General features: G+C 48.4%; 1 protein-coding gene across 1 annotated transcript in view; it reads left to right on the forward strand.

The window, feature by feature from the left end:
- LOC137617338 (serine/threonine-protein phosphatase PP1-beta catalytic subunit) overlaps positions 1-21,188 on the forward strand; it is a 32,658-nt gene that overhangs the window by 7,443 nt on the left and 4,027 nt on the right. Inside the window, exon 2 of the mRNA XM_068347361.1 lies at positions 18,704-18,835. Within this exon, the coding sequence (XP_068203462.1) occupies positions 18,704-18,835 (132 nt within the window). The remainder of the gene's footprint in view (positions 1-18,703; positions 18,836-21,188) is intronic.

The raw sequence follows: 21,188 nt of genomic DNA on the forward strand, positions 1-21,188 counted from the left end.
CTAGAAGGAGATAGGGAGAGAGGCCCCCTACACCTTCCCACGCCTCAGGTGGGGGGGATGCCTCAAACAATATTGGCAAGCATGGCAGGACAACGGAGTGGATCCGTGGACGGTGACAGTCCTCAGGGAGGGATACAGGATTCCCTTCTTGTCAGAACTGCCCCCTTTGATCCCCAAACATCGGGCGAAGTGGCTGGCGCCCAAAGATTCGGAGAAGAGAGCAGCCCTGCAAGTAGAAGTGGAAGCCATGTTGAACAAGGGAGCCCTACAGCCCGTTCACGAGCTTTCCCCGGGTTTCTACAGCAGTCTCTTCCTGGTGGAGAAGGCGACGGGAGGTTGGAAGCCAGTCATCGACCTCTCGGCTCTGAACAAGTTCATCAAGAAGACCCCCTTCAAAATGGACACGCCGAAGTCGGTGCTGGCGGCCTTGAGAGAAGGGGATTTCATGATGTCCCTGGATCTCAAGGATGCTTACTTTCAGATTCCCGTTCACCTCTCCAGCAGGAAGTTCCTCAGAGTAAGGTGGGGTTCTCAGACCCTTCAGTTCAAGACCCTCTGCTTCGGCCTGTCGACGGCTCCACTAGTGTTCACGAGGGTGTTCTCCCTGGTATCTGTCTGGGCATACAAACAGTGCATCAGGCTGATCAGGTACCTCGACGACTTGTTGCTGCTTTCAGCCTCAGAGGCAGACTTGAAGAATCAAGGCTCACTTCTGCTGCAGTTTTGCAAGGAGCTCGGGATCACGATCAACCCCGAGAAGGCCCAGTTAGCCCCCACCACCAGGATGACGTACCTGGGGATGCTTCTAGACTCCCAGCTGACGAGAGCCTTCCCCTCCCAGGAGAGGTTGGACAACCTAGACCAGGTGATTCGCCCATTTCTAGCTGGCACTCCAGTGTGGGCCAAAGATTGGCAGTGGCTAGTGGGTCACCTGGTCTCGTTGGAAGAATTGGTCCCACAGGGCAGGCTCAAGCTAAGACCAATCCAGTGGAACTTGAAGGATCTCTGGTCGGCGGAGGAGTCCCCGCAAAAGATAGTACCAGTATCCCCTTCCTCCAAGGACACGATCCGCTGGTGGTCCGACAGGAGAGACACGCTGAAGGGAATCCCGTTTGCCTCCACCCCTCCGGAGATGCTGCTCTTCACGGACGCATTGAAGGAGGAGTGGGGGAGCTCATCTCCTCAAAGAAACAGCAGAGGGGAAATGGTCAGTGGAGGAAAAGACCCGGCACATCAATCTTCTAGAGCTCATGGCAGTACAAAAAGCCTTAGCCACATTCGCCCATCTTCTCCGGGGAAACTCGTTGGCACTCATGTGCGACAACGCCACGGTGGTGGCGTACATACAAAAGCAGGGAGGCTAAAGGTCAAGGGAACTGTGCAACCTCACAGCTCAGATCCTGGAATGGACCAAAAAGAACCACATTCTGCTAACAGCCAGGTTCATTCCGGGAAAGAGGAACGTCCTGGCAGACGGACTCAGCAGAACAGGTCAGGTGGTAGGGTCAGAATGGTCACTTCATCCGCAGGTGGCACAGGAAGTTCTCCGGCGTTGGGGCTCCCCGGTGATAGACTTGTTCGCCACAAGACTCAACGCACAGCTTCCCGTATTCTGCTCCCTGGTACCAGACCCGACAGCAGCGTTCAAAGACGCCTTCCAGCACTTGTGGGACGGGCTCGACGTCTACGCCTTTCCCCCCTTCAGGATCATCAAGTAGGTTCTCAACAGGCTAAGGCAATCGAATTCCACAAAGATAACTTTGGTAGCGCCCTGGTGGCCGGAGAGGGAGTGGTTCGCGGATCTTCAGGACCTGGCCACCCATCCTCCGTGGCCCCTTCCGGCAAGAGAAGACCTTCTAAGTCAGCCTCACTTCCGAAGGCTACACGAAAACCCCCAGGGCCTGAGGCTACACGCGTGGAGGTTATCAAGTGCCTGCTAAGGAAGGAAGGCTTCTTGAATAAGACTGCTGCCAGGATGTCGGGTTATCTCCGGAAGTCCTCGTGCGTTGTGTACCAAGCAAAATGGGCAACGTTTGTTAAATGGTGTGCCACTCAGAATCTGCGGCCCTTAGACGAATCGGTCCACAGCATCGCAGACTTCCTAGTTCACCTGAGAGACGACCTGGGAGTCTCCATCCCAGTCATCAAAGGAGTCCGTGCGGCACTGGGCCAGGTTTTCCAACTCAAGGGTATCAACCTAGGGGCTTCTTGCCACATCTCCATGCTTATCAGAAGTTTTGAACAGTCTTGTGACCCCCGCTCCTCAAGGGTTCCCCAGTGGGATGTAGCCAAGGTCCTCAGGGCTCTCTCGAGCCCCCCCCCCTTCGAGGGCCGAGCCCCCCCTTCGAGCCTCTTAAAGACATTCTAGACAAGGACCTCACCCTCAAAGCTGTCTTCTTGTTGGCCCTTGCCTCGGCCAAACGGGTGAGCAAGTTCCACGGCTTGTCCTTTGAGGTCTCACACTCGAAAGGGTGGAAGGACATGTCGTTTAAGTTCTTACCAGAATTCGTGGCGAAGACCCAGAACCCAGCAATTGCGGGCCCTAGGTTCGAGGAATTTTCCATTCCAGCAATTCCGCGCTCGGACAACCCGGAAGACCTGCTTTTGTGCCCCGTGAGGACTATCAGGAAATACCTCAGTAGGACATCCAAACTCAGACCAGCTATCAAGAGTTTGTTCGTTTCTATAGGCCCAGTCAAGAAGGCAGTTTCCAAGAATACTATATCTTTCTGTGTTCGACAGGTTGTCAAAAGGGCTTACGAGAGTGATGGCTCCACAGTCCCTGGGACCCCAAGACCCCATGATATTAGGGGCCTTAGACACTAACATGGCAGTGGGCCAAATCTTACGGATGGGCATTTGGGCCAGGCAGTCCACCTTTACAGCCCATTACCTGAGGGATTGTACAAGAAAGTCCCTGGATGCCTTCTCCATTGGGCCAGTAATTTCAGCTATCCAGCAAGTTTAGTAGTTTGGGCCCCGGGTAGCCCGTGGGAAGTAATCGCAAGCGACACAGGTTCCTCCTTACTCTCCCCCTTCCTTGCTACCCTTTTTCCTATCCTCCTTCCATGTGAGAGTGGGATGTGGAGGCACACCATGTCTGAATTATAATTAAAGGTGAGTTGCACATAAGGTAGACTTTTTCAATATTAAACTTACCCGATAATCATGTAGCTGTCAACTCCGTTGCCCGACAGAATTCTATGGAGGGATACGCCAGCTATCACAATACTAGAAGGGGGTGTACTTACCAGCGCCACCTGTGGCCAGGTACTATAGTACTTCTTGTTGACACCTCCTCAATTTTTCCTCTGTCGTGCTTCCGGCAAGACGTTCTGGGATACGCTTATGATCTTCGAGTATTTTCACGGCTTTTGGTGAAGTATTCTCTCAGATTTCGGCTGTCGCTTTACTGGAAAACTTCTATATTAGCTTAGATAGCTATTATTTAGTCCTGATTTAACGGTTAACGATCTTTTGCTTGATTTTGAAACCCCACTTGGCTAACTCTTTTGATTCAAGATGTCTGACATTTCACAAGCCCCCACCCATAGACGATGTAGGTCTTGTAATAGGCGTATTCCGAAGGCCTCGGTAGATCCTCACACCGCTTGTTCTGACTGTAGGGAAAGGCCCTGTCAGTTAGAAGATCGATGTGAGGAATGCGCCGGACTTTCGGAACTTGATTTTGTCCGTCTTCTTAAGTACTCAACCAAGTTAGAGAGAGAGAGAGTTAGGAGGAGGAGTTCTCACTCTTCACTTTTTTCCTCACCTCATGATCCCCTACCTTTTCCTACCCCTGTAGTGGCTACCCCCGAACCTACTATTTGCCCTCAGCCTGATATGTCTGTTGTTTTGCGTGCCATTCAGGCCTTAGGCGATAAAGTAGAGTCAGTGGTAAGTGATCATAAGTCTCTTATGGCCGAAGTCAAGGAACTTAAGGTCAAGAGTGCAGTGGGTGGAATTAGTGCCAGTGCTGTGACGAGTGCTAGTGTCAGTGCAGTGCCAAGTGCTAGTGTCAGTGTCAGTGTGGTGCGTGAGGATACTTCTGTGCGTGCCAGTCGTCCTCCCAGTCCGGGACCTCTTGCAAGCTCCCAAGCCCAGGGGAGAAGCAATGTCGAAGGGCAAAAGGGTTCGGCAGGCCTTGATCGGCGCACAGAAGTATCCTCGGTGGTTGCGGGCGTGTCTTCCAGAGACCGTCACTCCCACCTGCAGACGATTGAGCCCGTCTTTTACTCGTCTGCTGAGCATTTGTCAGGGAAGAAACGCTGGACTCAGGTCTCGAGACCACTCAAACGCAGAGTCCAGACCTCAAGAACTCAACCGGGCTGCAGTCATTGGATCAGCTCTGACTCGCCGCAGTCATCAGTTGAATGCACTCCGCCTAAGAGGAGTAAGGTTCTGCCACAACAGATCTCTGCTGTTAAGGCTTTACCTCAGCAGACCTTAGTGTCTGCCGACCCCAAGTTGACTCTACTGCAGTCCATGCAGTCACAACTTGCGGTCTTGATGCGTGAGTGTCAGGCTGAGCAGGTTACACCTCCTCCTGCGATCGCTCCGCCTGACCGCAGTACTGCCTGCCAGGCGTACGATGTTGAGGCTCCTCAGAATACCTTAGCACGTTCTGAGTTTACTGTTTCCAGTGGTGTGCAGCTCCCTCCGCCTTCCTTAAGGCAACCTCAGCAATGGGAACAGGAAGATCATTCCTTACTTCCTCCGCTTCCACTTGCAGTTCCACCAGTGAGGCAACACTCTCTTGAGGTACAACAACCTCTCCCATCCATGAGTCAGTCTCCTCAGCTCTCGCTGCAGCGAGCTCAAGCCTCCTCAAGGCAACCACAACACCTTAGCCTTGCGCCTCAGGAGCCTCAACTCGCGAGACAATTACTGTGTTCTGCGCAGCCACTACCTCATCGCGCTCAGCTCACACCTCAGGAACCTCAACTCGTTCCTCAGGAACTTGCTACTGCGCATCCGCCTTCCGCTCAGCAAGCGCAACCCTTGAGTTCAGTCACTCATGCTAGGAGTCAGCCTCCTCCACCCATGCGCCTACCTTCTGCTACTTCTTTTGATCAGCCTTTGCAGTCTGAGCCTCAGGTGTTCCCTCAACAGAGTCTTGAAGAGGAAACCACTAATATTGTTGTTCCAGCTCGTGCTGACTCTGCTGTTCAGCATACCTTTCCGATCTCTTCGCTACACTCTGGTGATGAGGCGTCTGATGATGAGGCGGCACACCTGGATCCCTCATCAGACGTGGATGAATCCAAGTCTTCTCCACCTTCTATTGACTTTCGTAAGGTCTTGGCTCTGTTTAGGGAGGTATACCCAGACCCCTTTGTCTCTGCTATTCCCCGCTCTCCGCCATCTGAGTTTTCGCTGGGCATGCAGCCAGCTAAGTCTACCTATACTAAGCTAGTCCTAGCAAGGTCCTCTAAGAGAGCGTTAAGGATCTTAGGGGAGTGGTTGCAGACTAAGCAACACCTTGGAAAGACTTCATTCATGTTTCCTCCGACTAAGCTCACTTCTAAAGCGGGCGTTTGGTATGCCACAGGAGAGGAACCAGGCTTGGGAGTACCTGCCTCTGCCCAGGCTGACTTCTCAAGTCTGGTAGACTCGCCTCGTAGAACAGCAATGAGGCGCTCTAAGGTTTGCTGGACCTTCTCAGACCTTGATCACTTCCTGAAGGGTGTTTTTAGAGCATTTGAGATGTTCAACTTCCTAGACTGGTGCCTGGGGGCCCTCAGCAAGAAGACCTCCCCTGCGGACAAGGATTCTGCCATGCTGTTAATGTCCTGCATGGATAAGGCCATTAGAGATGGATCTGGCGAGCTTGCGTCGATGTTTGTGTCAGGGGTTCTTAAGAAAAGGGAACAGCTATGTACCTTCCTTTCCTCCAGCATTACACCTTGTCAAAGGTCTCAACTCCTTTTCGCTCCGCTCTCGAAGTTCCTCTTCCCCGAAGAGCTGGTTAAGGACTTGTCTGCTGCCCTGATACAAAAGGACACACATGATCTTGTAGCCTCATCGGCTCGTAAGACTAAGGTTGCTACCTCAGTCCCCAGGACTTATCGCACCCCAGTGGCTGATACTCCTGCTACGAGGTTCATACCGCCCTTTCGTGGTAGAGCCCCCAGCCGAGGAAGCTCCCGTCCAGACTCTTCCAGGAGCAAGTCTAGGAAAGGTTCCAAGGCTTCTAAAGGAAAAAACTGACTCTCCGCATCTCCAGACAGCAGTAGGAGCCAGACTCAAGAGCTTCTGGCAAGCCTGGGAAAAGAGAGGTGCAGACGCCCAGTCTGTCAGTTGGCTGAGGGAGGGTTACAGGATTCCATTCTGCCACAAACCCCCTCTGACCACATCTCCCATCAACCTCTCTCCCAACTACAAAGAAGAGGACAAGAGGCTAGCGTTGCACCAGGAGGTGTCGCTACTTGTGCAGAAGAAGGCAGTGGTTATAGTCCGGGACCATCAATCCCCGGGCTTCTACAACCGTCTCTTTCTGGTGGCCAAGAAGACAGGAGGTTGGAGACCGGTGCTGGACGTCAGCGCGCTCAATGCGTATGTCACCAAGCAGACGTTCACGATGGAGACGACGAAGTCGGTCCTAGCAGCGGTCAGGCAGGAGGACTGGATGGTCTCGTTGGACCTGAAAGATGCCTACTTTCACGTTCCTATTCATCCAGACTCCCAACCTTTCCTGAGATTCGTTTTTGGAAAGGTTGTCTACCAATTCCAAGCCCTGTGTTTTGGCCTAAGCACAGCTCCTATGGTGTTCACGCATCTGATGAGGAATATAGCAAAATTCCTCCACTTATCGGACATCAGAGCCTCCCTCTACTTAGACGACTGGCTGTTGAGAGCCTCCACGAGTCGTCGCTGTCTGGAGAGTCTCAACTGGACTTTGGACTTAATCAGAGAACTGGGTCTGTTAGTCAAAGAACTGGGTCTGTTAGTCAACATAGAAAAGTCTCAGCTCATTCCCTCCCAATCCATTGTGTACCTGGGAATGGAGATTCGGAGTCAGGATTTTCGGGCTTTTCCATCGGCCCCAAGGATAAGCCAAGCCCTAGATTGCATCATGAGCATGCTGAAGAGGAGCAGTTGCTCGGTGAGACAGTGGATGAGTCTCACAGGGACCCTTTCATCACTGGCCCTGTTCGTCGAGCTAGGGAGACTCCACCTCCGCCCTCTTCAATTCCATCTTGCAGCTCATTGGGACAAGGGGTTGACTCTCGAAGCAGTCTCTATCCCAGTCACCAAAGAGATGAAGACCACTCTCTTGTGGTGGAAGACCAATCTCCTTCTCAGGGAGGGCCTATCGTTGGCTATTCAGACCCCCAATCTTCATCTCTTCTCAGATGCATCGGACTCGGGCTGGGGTGCGACCTTGAACGGACGGGAATGCTCGGGAACGTGGAACGAGGAACAGGGAACGCTCCACATCAACTGCAAGGAGCTACTAGCAGTTCATTTAGCCCTGCTGAACTTCAAGTCCCTCCTGCTAGGCAAGGTGGTGGAGGTGAACTCAGACAACACCACAGCCTTGGCTTACATCTCCAAGCAAGGAGGGACCCATTCGAGGAGCCTATACGAGATCGCAAGGGACCTCCTCATTTGGTCAAGAAGTCAAAACCTCACTTTGGTCACGAGGTTCATTCAGGGCAACATGAACGTCTCAGCAGATCGCTTAAGCAGAAGGAATCAGGTCATTCCCACGGAATGGACCCTCCACAAGAGTGTGTGCAACAGACTTTGGACCTTGTGGGGTCAACCTACCATAGATCTGTTTGCCACCTCCATGACCAAGAGACTTCCGCTGTACTGTTCCCCAGTTCCAGACCCTGCAGCAGTTCATGTGGATGCTTTTCTGCTGAACTGGTCCCATCTCGACCTTTACGCATTCCCACCGTTCAAGATAATAAACAAAGTCCTGCAGAAATTCATCTCGCACGAAGGGACACGGTTGACGCTGGTTGCTCCCCTTTGGCCTGCAAGAGAATGGTTCACAGAGGTACTTCAATGGCTAGTCGACATCCCCAGGACTCTACCTCTAAGAGTGGACCTTCTACGTCAACCTCACGTAGACAGGTTGCACCCAAACCTCCACGCTCTTCGGCTGACTGCCTTCAGACTGTCGAAAGATTCGCTAGAGCTAGAGGCTTTTCGAAGGAGGCAGCCAGTGCGATTGCCAGAGCAAGAAGGGTTTCCACTCGTAGAGTCTACCAATCTAAGTGGGAAGTCTTCCGGAGCTGGTGTAGAGCCAATTCAGTATCCTCTACCAATACCTCTGTGACCCAAATAGCTGACTTCCTATTACATCTTAGGAATGAGAGATCCCTTTCAGCCCCTACGATTAAAGGGTACAGGAGTATGTTGGCTTCAGTTCTCCGCCACAGAGGTTTGGACCTTTCTTCCAACAAGGACCTTCAAGACATCCTTAAGTCTTTTGAGACTTCTAAAGAGCGTCGTCTTTCCACTCCAGGCTGGAACCTAGACGTAGTCTTAAGGTTCCTTATGTCACCTAGGTTCGAACCTCTCCAGTCAGCTTCCTTCAAGGACCTTACCCTCAAGACTCTTTTTCTCGTCTGCCTTGCAACAGCTAAGAGAGTCAGTGAGGTTCATGCCTTCAGCAAGAACATTGGTTTCACGACCGAATCTGCAACATGTTCTTTTCAGCTCGGATTCCTAGCAAAGAACGAACTTCCTTCACGTCCTTGGCCTAGATCGTTTGAAATACCTAGCCTCTCCAACATGGTAGGTAACGAACTAGAGAGAGTTCTTTGCCCTGTCAGAGCTCTCAAGTATTATCTTAATAGGTCTAAACCTATTCGAGGACAGTCAGAAGCCTTATGGTGTGCCATCAAGAAACCTTCGAGGCCCATGTCCAAGAACGGGGTTTCGTATTATATAAGGCTTCTGATTAGAGAAGCCCATTCTCACTTAAAGGAGGAAGACCTTGCATTGCTGAAGGTAAGGACCCACGAAGTAAGAGCCGTAGCTACTTCGATGGCCTTTAATAAAAACCGTTCTCTGCAGAGCATAATGGATGCAACCTATTGGAGGAGCAAGTCAGTGTTTGCATCATTTTATCTTAAAGATGTCCAGTCTCTTTACGAGAACTGCTACACCCTGGGACCATTCGTAGCAGCGAGTGCAGTAGTAGGTGAGGGCTCAGCCACTACATTCCCTTAATCCCATAACCTTTTTTAACCTTTCTCTTGAATGCTTTTATTGTTGTTTTTATGGTTGTTACGGTAGGCTAAGAAGCCTTCCGCATCCTTTTGATTTGGCGGGTGGTCAATTCATTCTTGAGAAGCGCCTGGGTTAGAGGTTGTGTAGAGGTCCTTTAGTAGGGGTTGCAGCCCTATATACTTTAGCACCTTTGAGTTGATTCAGCCTCCAAGAGGAACGCTGCGCTCAGTAAGGAAGACGAACTTAAAAAAGAGGCAGAGTAACGGTTCAGTTCGACTTCCTTACCAGGTACTTATTATTTCATTGTTATTTGAGATAACTGTTATATGAAATATGGGATACTTAGCTATCCTTTAATCTTGTACACTGGTTTTCACCCACCCCCCTGGGTGTGAATCAGCTACATGATTATCGGGTAAGTTTAATATTGAAAAATGTTATTTTTATTAGTAAAATAAATTTTTGAATATACTTACCCGATAATCATGATTTAATTGACCCTCCCTTCCTCCCCATAGAGAACCAGTGGACCGAGGAAAAATTGAGGAGGTGTCAACAAGAAGTACTATAGTACCTGGCCACAGGTGGCGCTGGTAAGTACACCCCCTTCTAGTATTGTGATAGCTGGCGTATCCCTCCATAGAATTCTGTCGGGCAACGGAGTTGACAGCTACATGATTATCGGGTAAGTATATTCAAAAATTTATTTTACTAATAAAAATAACATTTTGCGTGCTTTCCCCTGCTCTCCTACTTCTCCACTGGGCAGTCTAGACCTAGTCTCCTATCTAGGTCGTGTGCCCCAGGATGTTACGAGATATTCCGAACTGTAAGCCACTCCCTCCTCCTAAGGTATAAGTCTCCTAAGAAAGTTGTTCGAGGTAAGTACTCCGTGTTGGAACAAATCACAAATTTTAAGTAATTTGTATTTTTCCTAACAGTACTTGCCTCGAACTATTTTCGGGTTATGGCCCACCCATCCTACCCCGAGTATCTTACAGGAGTTCAAGGAGGACTTAAACATACGCTTACTGACGTTCTAACAGTGCAGCCTCATGCGCTGACCCCGGGTCGCCCCAGGGCGAGTATCCTTCCGCCCCGACAAGGTAACGGAGAGAGGGGGAACTGCGCAAAATTCTTGGTCGGTAAATGAGGAGATCCCAGATCCTCCTAAGAAAGTAGTTCGAGGTAAGTACTGTTAGAAAAAATACAAATTACTTAAAATTTGTGATATTCTTATCTTAAACAAAGGGGGCAAGCTAATGGTGAAATGACGCATAATGCACTACTCCCTGGTGTTAGTTGCTGTCTGTGTGGGCAAGTAGTTCATTATATCAATGAGCCAAGCCTCATAGCTTGAAATAGAGTTACAAGGATTTTTTTTAACTATCTTATGAGAGCCCGTTCGTAATTGTGAATCATTGTAACTTCAGGCCGTCATAACCCGAGGACTCTCTGTACAGTATACTAGAAGTTTTATTCCTATTGTGACCTAATTGTGTAATGATCTTCAAAAGTTCTATGTTTATTCAAATGCTCCTGAGCAAGTTGACGTAACTCTAATTTCAAAGTTAATCTGTTATTTTTTGATTTAACATTGTTATTTATCATAATTAATTAAAATTGTTTTCTAGTTTGTTCTGTATTTCTTGATTTCTTTTCTGGATCGAGGGGGTTTCCCTATTGGAGACCTTGGACTTTTAGCAATCTGTTTATTTAATTATGTAACTACTACTGTACCTTAGCCTGTAATGATGATGATTAGGATTTTTTTAAGATTTATACACTGGAAGTTTTTAATATACTCAAGAACATGTTATTTGAATATTTCCAATATTAATCTTACCCGGTGATCATGTAGCTGCAACTCTGTTGCCCGACAGAAAAAACCTACGGTCGGGATACGCCAGCGATCGCTATACAGGTGGGGGTGTACAACAACAGCGCCATCTGTCGAGTAGGTACTCAGGTACTTCTTGTCAACAAGAACCAATTTTCTCTCTGTCGTGCCACCGGCAAGACCTACTTGATACGCTGTTGTTTCTGGAGTTGATTTCACGCTATTTGGTGATGTATTCTCTCTAGATATTAGCTTTCGCTGTACAGGAGTTATTATCATTACCTTATCAAGCTTTTTTGATTAGATTTGGATTATTTGTTGACGACTTGGATAGATTTTGGATTCCCCCCTTTGGCTAATTCAAGATGTCTGACCATACTCAAGTCCCCAAGTACAGGCAGTGTAGCGCTAGGGACTGTTCTAGGCGTCTTCCGAAGGCCTCTATAGATCCTCACACCGTTTGTTCCAATTGTAGGGGTAAATCCTGTCAATTGGAAGATCGATGTGAGGAATGCGCTGGGCTTTTGGAATTCGATTTTAATGAATTCCTTAAGAATGCACGTAGGCTAGAGAAGGATAGGATCAGGAGGAGTTCGTCTCGCTCTTTTGATTTTTCCTCTCCCCATGCCCCTCAACCTATTCCTTCCCCTGTAGTGGTGACTCCCGACCCTTCTACTAGCTCTCAGCAACCCTCGATGGCGGACATGATGCGTGCCATTCAGGCTCTTGGTGACAGAGTGGAGTCATTAGCTAATGACCGCAATCAACTCTTGGCCGATGTCAAAGAGTTGAAGGAGAAAAGTGCAGTGGGAAGTGTAGTGAGTGCAAGTGCGGTGAAAAGTGTCAGTGTCAGTGTTACGCATGAGGGTGCATCTGTTCGTGCCAGTCGTCCTCCCAGTCCGGGACCTCTTGCAAGCTCCCAAGCCCAGGGGAGAAGCAATGTCGAAGGACCAAAGGGTTCGACAGGCCTTGATCAGCGTACGGATGTACCCTCAGTGGTTGCGGACGTATCTTGCAGAGATCGTCCCATCCACAAACAGACGAGTGAGCCCATTCATTCCTCGTCTGTGGAAGAAGTTTCTCGGCAGAAACGCTGGACCAAGGTCTCACGACCTCTCAAGCGCAAGGTCCCTTCCGAGCGAGTCCAACGGCCCAGGTGTAGCCACTGGGTCAGTTCGGACTCGCCGCAGTCTTCCGAAGACTGCACACCTCCCAAGAGAGGTAGAGTGGTTCCGCAACAGGCAATCACTCCGTCTGTTGCCGCACCAACCGCTGTAGACCCTAAGTGGTCTATGCTGCAGTCTATGCAGACTCAGCTAGCTTCATTCATGCAGGAGTATCGTGCTGAGAAGGTTGACACTGCACCTGTTAACCTACAACCTGCCACGGTTGTGCGCTCAGCAGACACTGCGGCTGCCTGCTCCCACACTCCGGCTGTGAGAGCTCCACCACCGATGCGCAGTCGACCCTGCCAGACGCATGTTGACGTTAGCCGACGTGCGGCACCCTCCGTTGACATGCGTGAGCTACCGCATCAGCAGTGGGAAGGTGCTGTCAAGCTGCCGTGTTTTGACGCAATGCGGCAGTCTCCGCAACCCACGGCAGTCCCCACCACGCACCATCACTCCGCTTTTGTTGTTGCCAGCTCTCAGACTGACCAGCAGCGGCATGATGTTGGATCCAGTGCAGCTACGCATGCACCCGTGCTGCCGGATTCAGCCGTTCAGCTTTCTTCTCCTCCTTTGCCGCTTCCTCCTCAGCATTCGGATGAAGGAGTCTCTGATGACGACGAAGCTGCGCATTTGGACGATCAACACTCCGACATAGAGGAACCCAAGACTACGCCTCCCTCCTTAGACTTTAGAAAAGTCCTTGCCCTGTTTAAGGAGTTGTATCCGGACCAGTTTGTGTCTGCAACCTCCCTCTGAGTTCGCTTTAGGCATGCAGTCAGCAGCCCCTGCCTTTACGAAGCTCGTACTCGCGCGCTCATCCAAGAGAGCTTTAAGGGTACTGGGAGAGTGGTTGCAGTCCAAGAAGCAACTTGGGAAGACATCCTTCATCTTTCCACCGACCAAGCTTGCTTCCAAATCTAGCGTCTGGTATGCCACGGGAGAAGATCCCGGCTTGGGAGTTCCTGCCTCTGCCTAGGGCGACTTCTCAAGTCTGGTAGACTCTCCCCGCAGACTGGCTATGAGACGCTCCAAGATTTGCTGGACCTTTTCGGACATGGACCATCTTTTGAAGGGAGTTTTTCGTGCTTTTGAGATCTTCAACTTCCTGGACTGGTGTTTGGGAGCGTTAAGCAGAAAGACCTCTCCTTCGAATAAGGACTCTGCCATGCTCATCATGTCATGCATGGACAAAGCCATTCGGGATGGGTCTGGCGAGCTTGCGGCTTCGTATGTGTCTGGAGTTCTTAAGAAGCGAGATCACCTTTGCTCCTTCTTGTCGGCGGGGATCACACCATGTCAGAAGTCAGAGTTGATGTTTGCTCCGCTTTCCAAGTGTCTCTTTCCTGAAGAGCTGATCAAGGGGATTGCCGCCTCGTTGATCCAGAAGGATACCCATGACCTGGTGGCGTCATCCGCACGTAAAGTCACAGCTTTACCTTCCGTGCCTAGACCTAGGATGGACACACCAGCGTCTAGGTTCATTCCGCCCTTTCGTGGCAGAACCTCCAGCAGAGGAGGTACCCGTGCCGATAGTCAACGTGGCAAAAAGAAGAAGGGTTCCAAGTCCTCAAAAGGCAGAGTCTGACTGCCAACCTCTCCAGACAGCAGTGGGAGCCAGGCTCAAGAACTACTGGCAGGCCTGGGAGAACAGGGGTGCAGACGCACAGTCTGTTAAGTTGCTCAGAGAGGGGTACAGGATTCCATTCTTGCGCAAGCCCCCTCTAGCAACTACTCCCATCGACCTCTCTCCCAGGTACAGAGAGGAGGACAAGAGGCTAGCTTTACAGCAAGAGGTGTCTCTCTTGCTACAAAAGGGAGCGGTAGTCATAGTACGGGACCATCAATCCCCGGGCTTCTACAACCGTCTCTTCTTAGTAGCGAAGAAGACAGGAGGGTGGAGACCGGTGCTGGACGTCAGTGCTCTAAATGCCTTTGTCACCAAGCAGACGTTCACCATGGAGACGACGAAGTCGGTGCTAGCATCGGTCAGGAAGGAAGACTGGATGGTCTCGTTGGACCTAAAGGACGCGTACTTTCACGTCCCCGTCCATCCAGTCTCCCAACCTTTCCTAAGGTTCGTCTTTGGAAAGGTCGTTTACCAGTTCCAAGCCCTGTGCTTTGGCCTAAGCACGGCACCTCTAGTGTTTACCAAACTGATGAGGAATATTGCCAAATTCCTGCATTTGGCAGACATCAGAGCCTCCCTCTATTTGGACGACTGGCTTTTAAGAGCTCCGTCAAGTCGTCGCTGTCTGGAGAATCTCAAATGGACTATGGATCTGACCAAGGAATTGGGTCTCCTGGTCAATATAGAAAAGTCCCAACTCGTCCCATCCCAAACTATAGTCTATCTAGGTATGGAGATTCAGAGTCGAGCTTTTCGGGCTTTTCCGTCGGCCCCCAGAATCAGTCACGCCCAAGAATGCATCCAGAGCATGCTGAAAAGGAACCGATGTTCAGTCAGACAGTGGATGAGTCTAATAGGGACGCTTTCATCGCTGGACCAGTTCATCGCGTTAGGGAGACTCCACCTCCGACCCCTTCTGTATCACCTAGCTGCTCACTGGAGAAAGGACATGACGCTAGAAGCGGTCTCAGTTCCTATATCCGAAGAGATGAAGTCTGCACTGACTTGGTGGAAGAACAGCATTCTTCTCAAGGAAGGTCTACCACTGGCTGTTCAGACCCCCGACCACCTTCTCTTCTCGGACGCATCGGACACGGGCTGGGGTGCGACACTGGACGGTCGGGAATGCTCGGGCACGTGGAATCCGGATCAAAGAGCACTTCACATCAACTGCAAGGAGCTACTGGCAGTTCATTTGGCCTTGAGAAGCTTCAAGTCCCTCCTTCTAGGCAAGGTGGTGGAGGTGAACTCCGACAACACTACAGCCTTGGCGTACATCTCCAAGCAAGGAGGGACTCATTCGAGGAAGTTGTTCGAGATCGCAAGGGACCTCCTCACCTGGTCAAGAGATCGAAAGATATCGCTTGTAACGAGGTTCATTCAAGGCGACATGAATGTCATGGCAGACCGCCTCAGCCGGAAGGGTTAGGTCATCCCTACAGAGTGGACCCTTCACAAGAATGTTTGCAGCAGACTATGGGCCCTGTGGGGTCAGCCCACCATAGATCTGTTCGCTACCTCGATGACCAAGAGGCTCCCAAATTATTGCTCACCGATTCCGGACCCAGCAGCAGTTCACGTAGATGCCTTTCTTCTGGATTGGTCCCATCTAGACCTGTATGCGTTCCCCCCGTTCAAGATTGTCAACAAGGTACTGCAGAAGTTCGCCTCTCACGAAGGGACACGGTTGACGTTGGTTGCTCCCCTCTGGCCCGCGAGAGAATGGTTCACCGAGGTACTGCAATGGCTAGTAGACGTTCCCAGGACTCTTCCTCTAAGAGTGGACCTTCTACGTCAGCCACACGTAAAGAAGGTACACCCAAGCCTCCACGCTCTTCGTCTGACTGCCTTCAGACTATCGAAAGACTCTCAAGAGCTAGAGGCTTTTCGAAGGAGGCAGCCAGAGCGATTGCCAGAGCAAGGAGGACATCCACTCTCAAGGTCTACCAGTCAAAATGGGAAGTCTTCCGAAGCTGGTGCAAGGCAAATTCAGTATCCTCAACCAGTACCTCTGTAACGCAGATAGCTGACTTCCTTTTACACCTAAGGAATGTAAGATCCCTATCAGCTCCTACGATCAAAGGTTACAGAAGCATGTTGGCAGCAGTCTTCCGCCACCGAGGCTTAGATCTTTCCACCAACAAAGATCTACAGGACCTCCTTAAGTCTTTTGAGACCTCAAAGGAGCGTCGGTTAGCCACACCTGGTTGGAACTTAGACGTAGTTTTAAGGTTCCTGATGTCAGCAAGGTTCAAACCGCTTCAATCAGCCTCTTTTAAAGATCTCACTTTGAAGACTCTTTTCCTCGTTTGCTTAGCAACAGCTAAAAGAGTCAGTGAGATACACGCCTTCAGCAGGAACATAGGATTTACATCTGAAACGGCTACATGTTCCTTACAGCTTGGTTTTTTGGCTAAAAACGAGCTCCCTTCTCGTCCTTGGCCCAAATCGTTCGAGATTCCAAGTCTGTCCAGCTTGGTTGGAAACGAACAAGAGAGAGTACTTTGCCCAGTAAGAGCTCTTAAGTACTATTTAAGACGTACAAAGCCATTACGAGGACAATCAGAAGCTTTATGGTGTTCTATTAAGAAACCTGCTTTACCGATGTCAAAGAACGCAGTCTCTTATTACATCAGACTTTTGATTAGAGAAGCCCATTCTCATCTGAATGAGGAAGACCATGCTTTGCTGAAGGTAAGGACACATGAAGTTAGAGCTGTCGCTACTTCAGTGGCCTTCAAACAGAACAGATCTCTGCAGAGTGTAATGGATGCAACCTATTGGAGAAGCAAGTCAGTGTTCGCATCATTTTACCTTAAAGATGTCCAGTCTCTTTACGAGAACTGCTACACCCTGGGACCATTCGTAGCAGCGAGTGCAGTAGTAGGTGAGGGCTCACCCACTACATTCCCATAATCCCATAACCTTTTTTTAATCTTTCTCTTGAAATGCTTTTTATTGTTGTTTTTGGGTTGTACGGAAGGCTAAGAAGCCTTTCGCATCCTGGTTGATTTGGCGGGTGGTCAAATTCTTTCTTGAGAAGCGCCGAGATTAGAGGTTGTGATGAGGTCCTTTAGTATGGGTTGCAGCCCTTCATACTTCAGCACCTAGGAGTCGCTCAGCATCCTAAGAGGATCGCTAGGCTCAGTAAGGAAGACGTACTTAAAAGGCAGAGTAATTGTTCAAGTCGACTTCCTTACCAGGTACTTATTTATTTTATGTTTGTTATTTTGAATAACTGCTAAAATGAAATACGGGATACTTAGCTTCTATTGTTAACATGTATGCTGGTCTCCACCCACCCCCCTGGGTGTGAATCAGCTACATGATCACCGGGTAAGATTAATATTGGAAAATGTTATTTTCCTTAGTAAAATAAATTTTTGAATATACTTACCCGGTGATCATGAATTAAAGGACCCTCCCTTCCTCCCCATAGAGACCCAGTGGACCGAGGAGAAAATTGGTTCTTGTTGACAAGAAGTACCTGAGTACCTACTCGACAGATGGCGCTGTTGTTGTACACCCCCACCTGTATAGCGATCGCTGGCGTATCCCGACCGTAGGTTTTTTCTGTCGGGCAACAGAGTTGCAGCTACATGATCACCGGGTAAGTATATTCAAAAATTTATTTTACTAAGGAAAATGACATTTTTTTTTTTTTACAAGCGCCTTACTTTGGAAATTATCTGTTCTCTACACCTTAGTTCTGCCACAAATCCTTAGTTTTTGCGGTGAGCCTGTTTTTTATTCATCATAAAGATCATTGGGTTTACTGCATGATTTCCCTAGTCTGCAAAGCTAAAGTGGAAGTGCCGTTACTTACACTGAACTGGTTTTGTGACGTGAAGAAGGCTTCTTACATCTGAATTGCCTTCCATGTAAAATACAGCACTTGGAAATATTTTCTATCTTTCATCTTGCCAGGAAGAGATCCAGGCAAATGGATGAAAGGTAAAAAGATAGAACGCACCGCAACTAGTGCTAAGGGGATGTTGCGAAAAGACCTGTTGTACCTTTTACAGTGGACCATAAAAGGCACACAGTATGTGATTATTGGTATCCCTCTTTGAAGAGTGAGTAATGTTGCTGGGATTTTTGACAAAATTTGGATGTACTGTATTGATACATTTGAAAGAAATAGAGGAAATAAGTTTTTAAATACAGTACTGTATCCTTTTTCTCTAGGTACTACAAAACTTACTTAGAAGTCTTATAAAACATTAATTGAATTTGTTTCTTATGTATTTTGAGATGGTTCATTGTTTATGGGATTTAGTGTTTACAGTATAAGGATATTCTTTACACTTTCAGAGATGGAAGGCAGAACTGTAATTTTAAGATCCTTTGGTAGTGTTCAGTATGCTTAACTTACAGTAAATACCTTTGTAAAATTGTAGGCTGTAGGGTGATAAACATTCCAGCCCCTACAGTCCTTGTCACCTCTGAAATTTTTTGACTGGTTCCAGCAACTTTCTTAACCCTTTTACCCCCAAAGGACGTACTGGTACGTTTCACAAAACCCATCCCTTTACCCCCATGGACGTACCGGTACGTCCTTGCAAAAAAATGCTATACAAATTTTTTTTTTCATATTTTTTATAATTTTTTGAAAAAATTCAGGCATTTTCCAAGAGAATGAGACCAACCTGACCTCTCTATGACAAAAATTAAGACTGTTAGAGCAATTTAAAAAAAATATACTGCAAAATGTGCTGGGGAAAAAATAACCCCTCGGTGGTTAAGGGTTGGAAATTTCCAAAGAGCCTGGGGGTAAAAGGGTTAACTGCATTAGTTTGATATTATTTTTATTCTATGATACAAAGTTCTTGAAAGGGTACGGTATTTAATTTATATTTACTTTCTTCCCAACAGTTCGAGGATGCCGTCCAGGGAAAACTGTACAAATGACAGAGGCCGAAGTTCGAGGCCTCTGTTTAAAGTCCAGGGAAATTTTTCTACAACAGCCAATATTACTGGAGCTAGAAGCTCCCCTTAAAATTTGTGGTAAGAAACTGATATGAATGATCTACTGTCTGTGATTTATTTACTGTACATTTATGTATAAAAGTTTCTATAACTCCATATACTGTACATTACATATTTATAAATTAAAGTTATGTATTTGTACTCATGTCTCATAGTTTGAAACAGTTTAAATTCATAGTTGTTCCCACACATGTAAAAACCTTTGTCCCTTACATGAGAATGATATCAGCGGAGCTAGAATACGGCATTTAAGAAAATATAACGAGGTGTCAACAATCGGCTGATAGTTACCTGTCGGTGGCGGGGGTGTAACCCCCCTCCTCCCCTGCTGGCTCACTGATAAACCATTACAATATAACCATTAGTGAGAACAGATGTTCCCGCTGGTTGGAATTTTGGCAAACTTTATTTTTTCCTTTTTTTTTCCAGTATGTTTATGAATTGTGTGTTTGTTCCCACACACTATACAAATCTTTGTGCCTTACATAGGAGAATGATAATAGTTCAAGTTGGAATACAACAGTTAAAAGATTAAAAAGGGTGTAAACAACAAGAACTGCCAGGCCCAATATCTGGAAGGCAACTGCTTCCCTGCTTCCTGATAGACAATTCACTTTGATTCTAGCTGTTGATGAGAAAACTTACTACTGTAATTCTTTCTTTCGCTTATACTTCTAGCGAGTGTTTGTATGTTTTAGGATGACAACATACATGCAAACATGTCCTGGGGTACCACTGAATACCTGCAGTACCTTATGAGTTTTAAGGAAATGGATCCTCATGCACTTTGCCCCTCCTGTAGAGGACACTCCTGCAGCCTGGGGTCGCCATGTGCTAAATGGTGCGAGTGGTCGGCCTCCCAATGGATTTAGTATGGCAGAAGAGGAAAAAGTCAAAGAGGGATTCTTCCCCTAGTACTCTCCCTTCTGTTACTTCTCCTTGGTCCTCCTCCAGGGGGTGATCGAAGAAGAAAACCAGGGCAATCCCTGGGGAAAGGGGGTCCCTCCGATTCCCTTAGAGAAACGAAAGCTCCTCCTCTTCTGGGTGAGCCATTACCTTTTCAGATGTTTGATGTCCTATGATTGCTGTGGCACTTGTGGGTTAACTGGTTCTCCTTTGAAGGATCACCTTAAGAACCAGCAGAAGCCTCCTCCTGCAGGGTCCTCTTTTCCACCCTAAGAGGGTCTGGAAGGGTAAGTTTCACCTAGGAAATCTTCCCATCAGCAACGTCCTTCATCTTCTCACCAAAAGTTGGAGGATTCAAGACCCAGGTAACAAGTGTATGCCCCTTTCTATGTCCGAAGGGCTTCCCCTTTAGATTCTAGCTCTTCAGATTATGCCCACAGGGTTGCATGTCAACCTCAGTCAGATCTTTCCTCTCCTATGGAGGATCGTAGACTCGCCCCCTGTAGGCTTCCGAGAGATGCCCCTCTTCGATGCGTCTCTGCCTCACACACCTTGCCAAAGATCACCTCGCTACTCCGACTCTCGCCAGGCCTCAACCTGTGATCCTGCCTTCTACAAACAAAGAACTACCATTGAGCCTCAAGCTACAAGCATGACTCTCCCCAACGAGCTTCACCCTGTGAGCTTACCTCAACAAGACGCACCTTGCCAGGATGCTCCTCGCCTGTACGCACTCGCTCTATACGCTCTAATCCTACACGCCCTTTCTACAAGCGTACATTGACAAGATACAAGTCCTATGTGCTATTCTTCAAGGTGTGCAACCATCAGGCAGTAGTCTTCAGCATGCAGCTCTCGGGAACGAAGTGAACACGCTGATCATGCTGCATCTCGAGTTCATCGCTATGCTTGCTTTCCTGGACGTGCTTTGCCCAGTAGCGCTTCTTTTAAGCTCTCTTCTGTCGACCACTTGTCTTGCAATAGTCACACATCATCTAAACGAACTTCGGATGAATGGGCCACTTGTTCTTGCTCCCCCAGGGTGTGACCAACATCTAGACATGCTTCTTGTGAACCACCAATGTATGTCTCCCGTCTACGCAACGCATCCTTCAGACAACCTGTAACGAGGAAGATGACCCGAAACATCTCCTAGTTCAGCCCTTGTGCCGGTCAATACATTTCCCTCCCACATGAGTGTCAGATTCCTTGATATTGAGATTGTCCCAAGCAACTTAAACACTAGGAGATGCAACAGGAATAGGCCTCTAGTATCTTCTGTAATTTTGGACCAGATTCCTGTTTTTTCGTTTGTCCCTTTTCACCTGCTGAAGGTTTGGAGTTGGGAATCTTTGACAGTTGGACAGAGTTAGGTAGTCTACTTGTCTGTTGTTTTCTTGCTATATATATTTTATGGAATGGTAAATTTGACATGAAACATTTTAGATGTTAAATCCAATTGTTG

The sequence above is a fragment of the Palaemon carinicauda genome, chromosome 23, assembly GCF_036898095.1.
Source record: "Palaemon carinicauda isolate YSFRI2023 chromosome 23, ASM3689809v2, whole genome shotgun sequence".
Classification (NCBI taxonomy): Eukaryota; Metazoa; Arthropoda; class Malacostraca; order Decapoda; family Palaemonidae; genus Palaemon; species Palaemon carinicauda.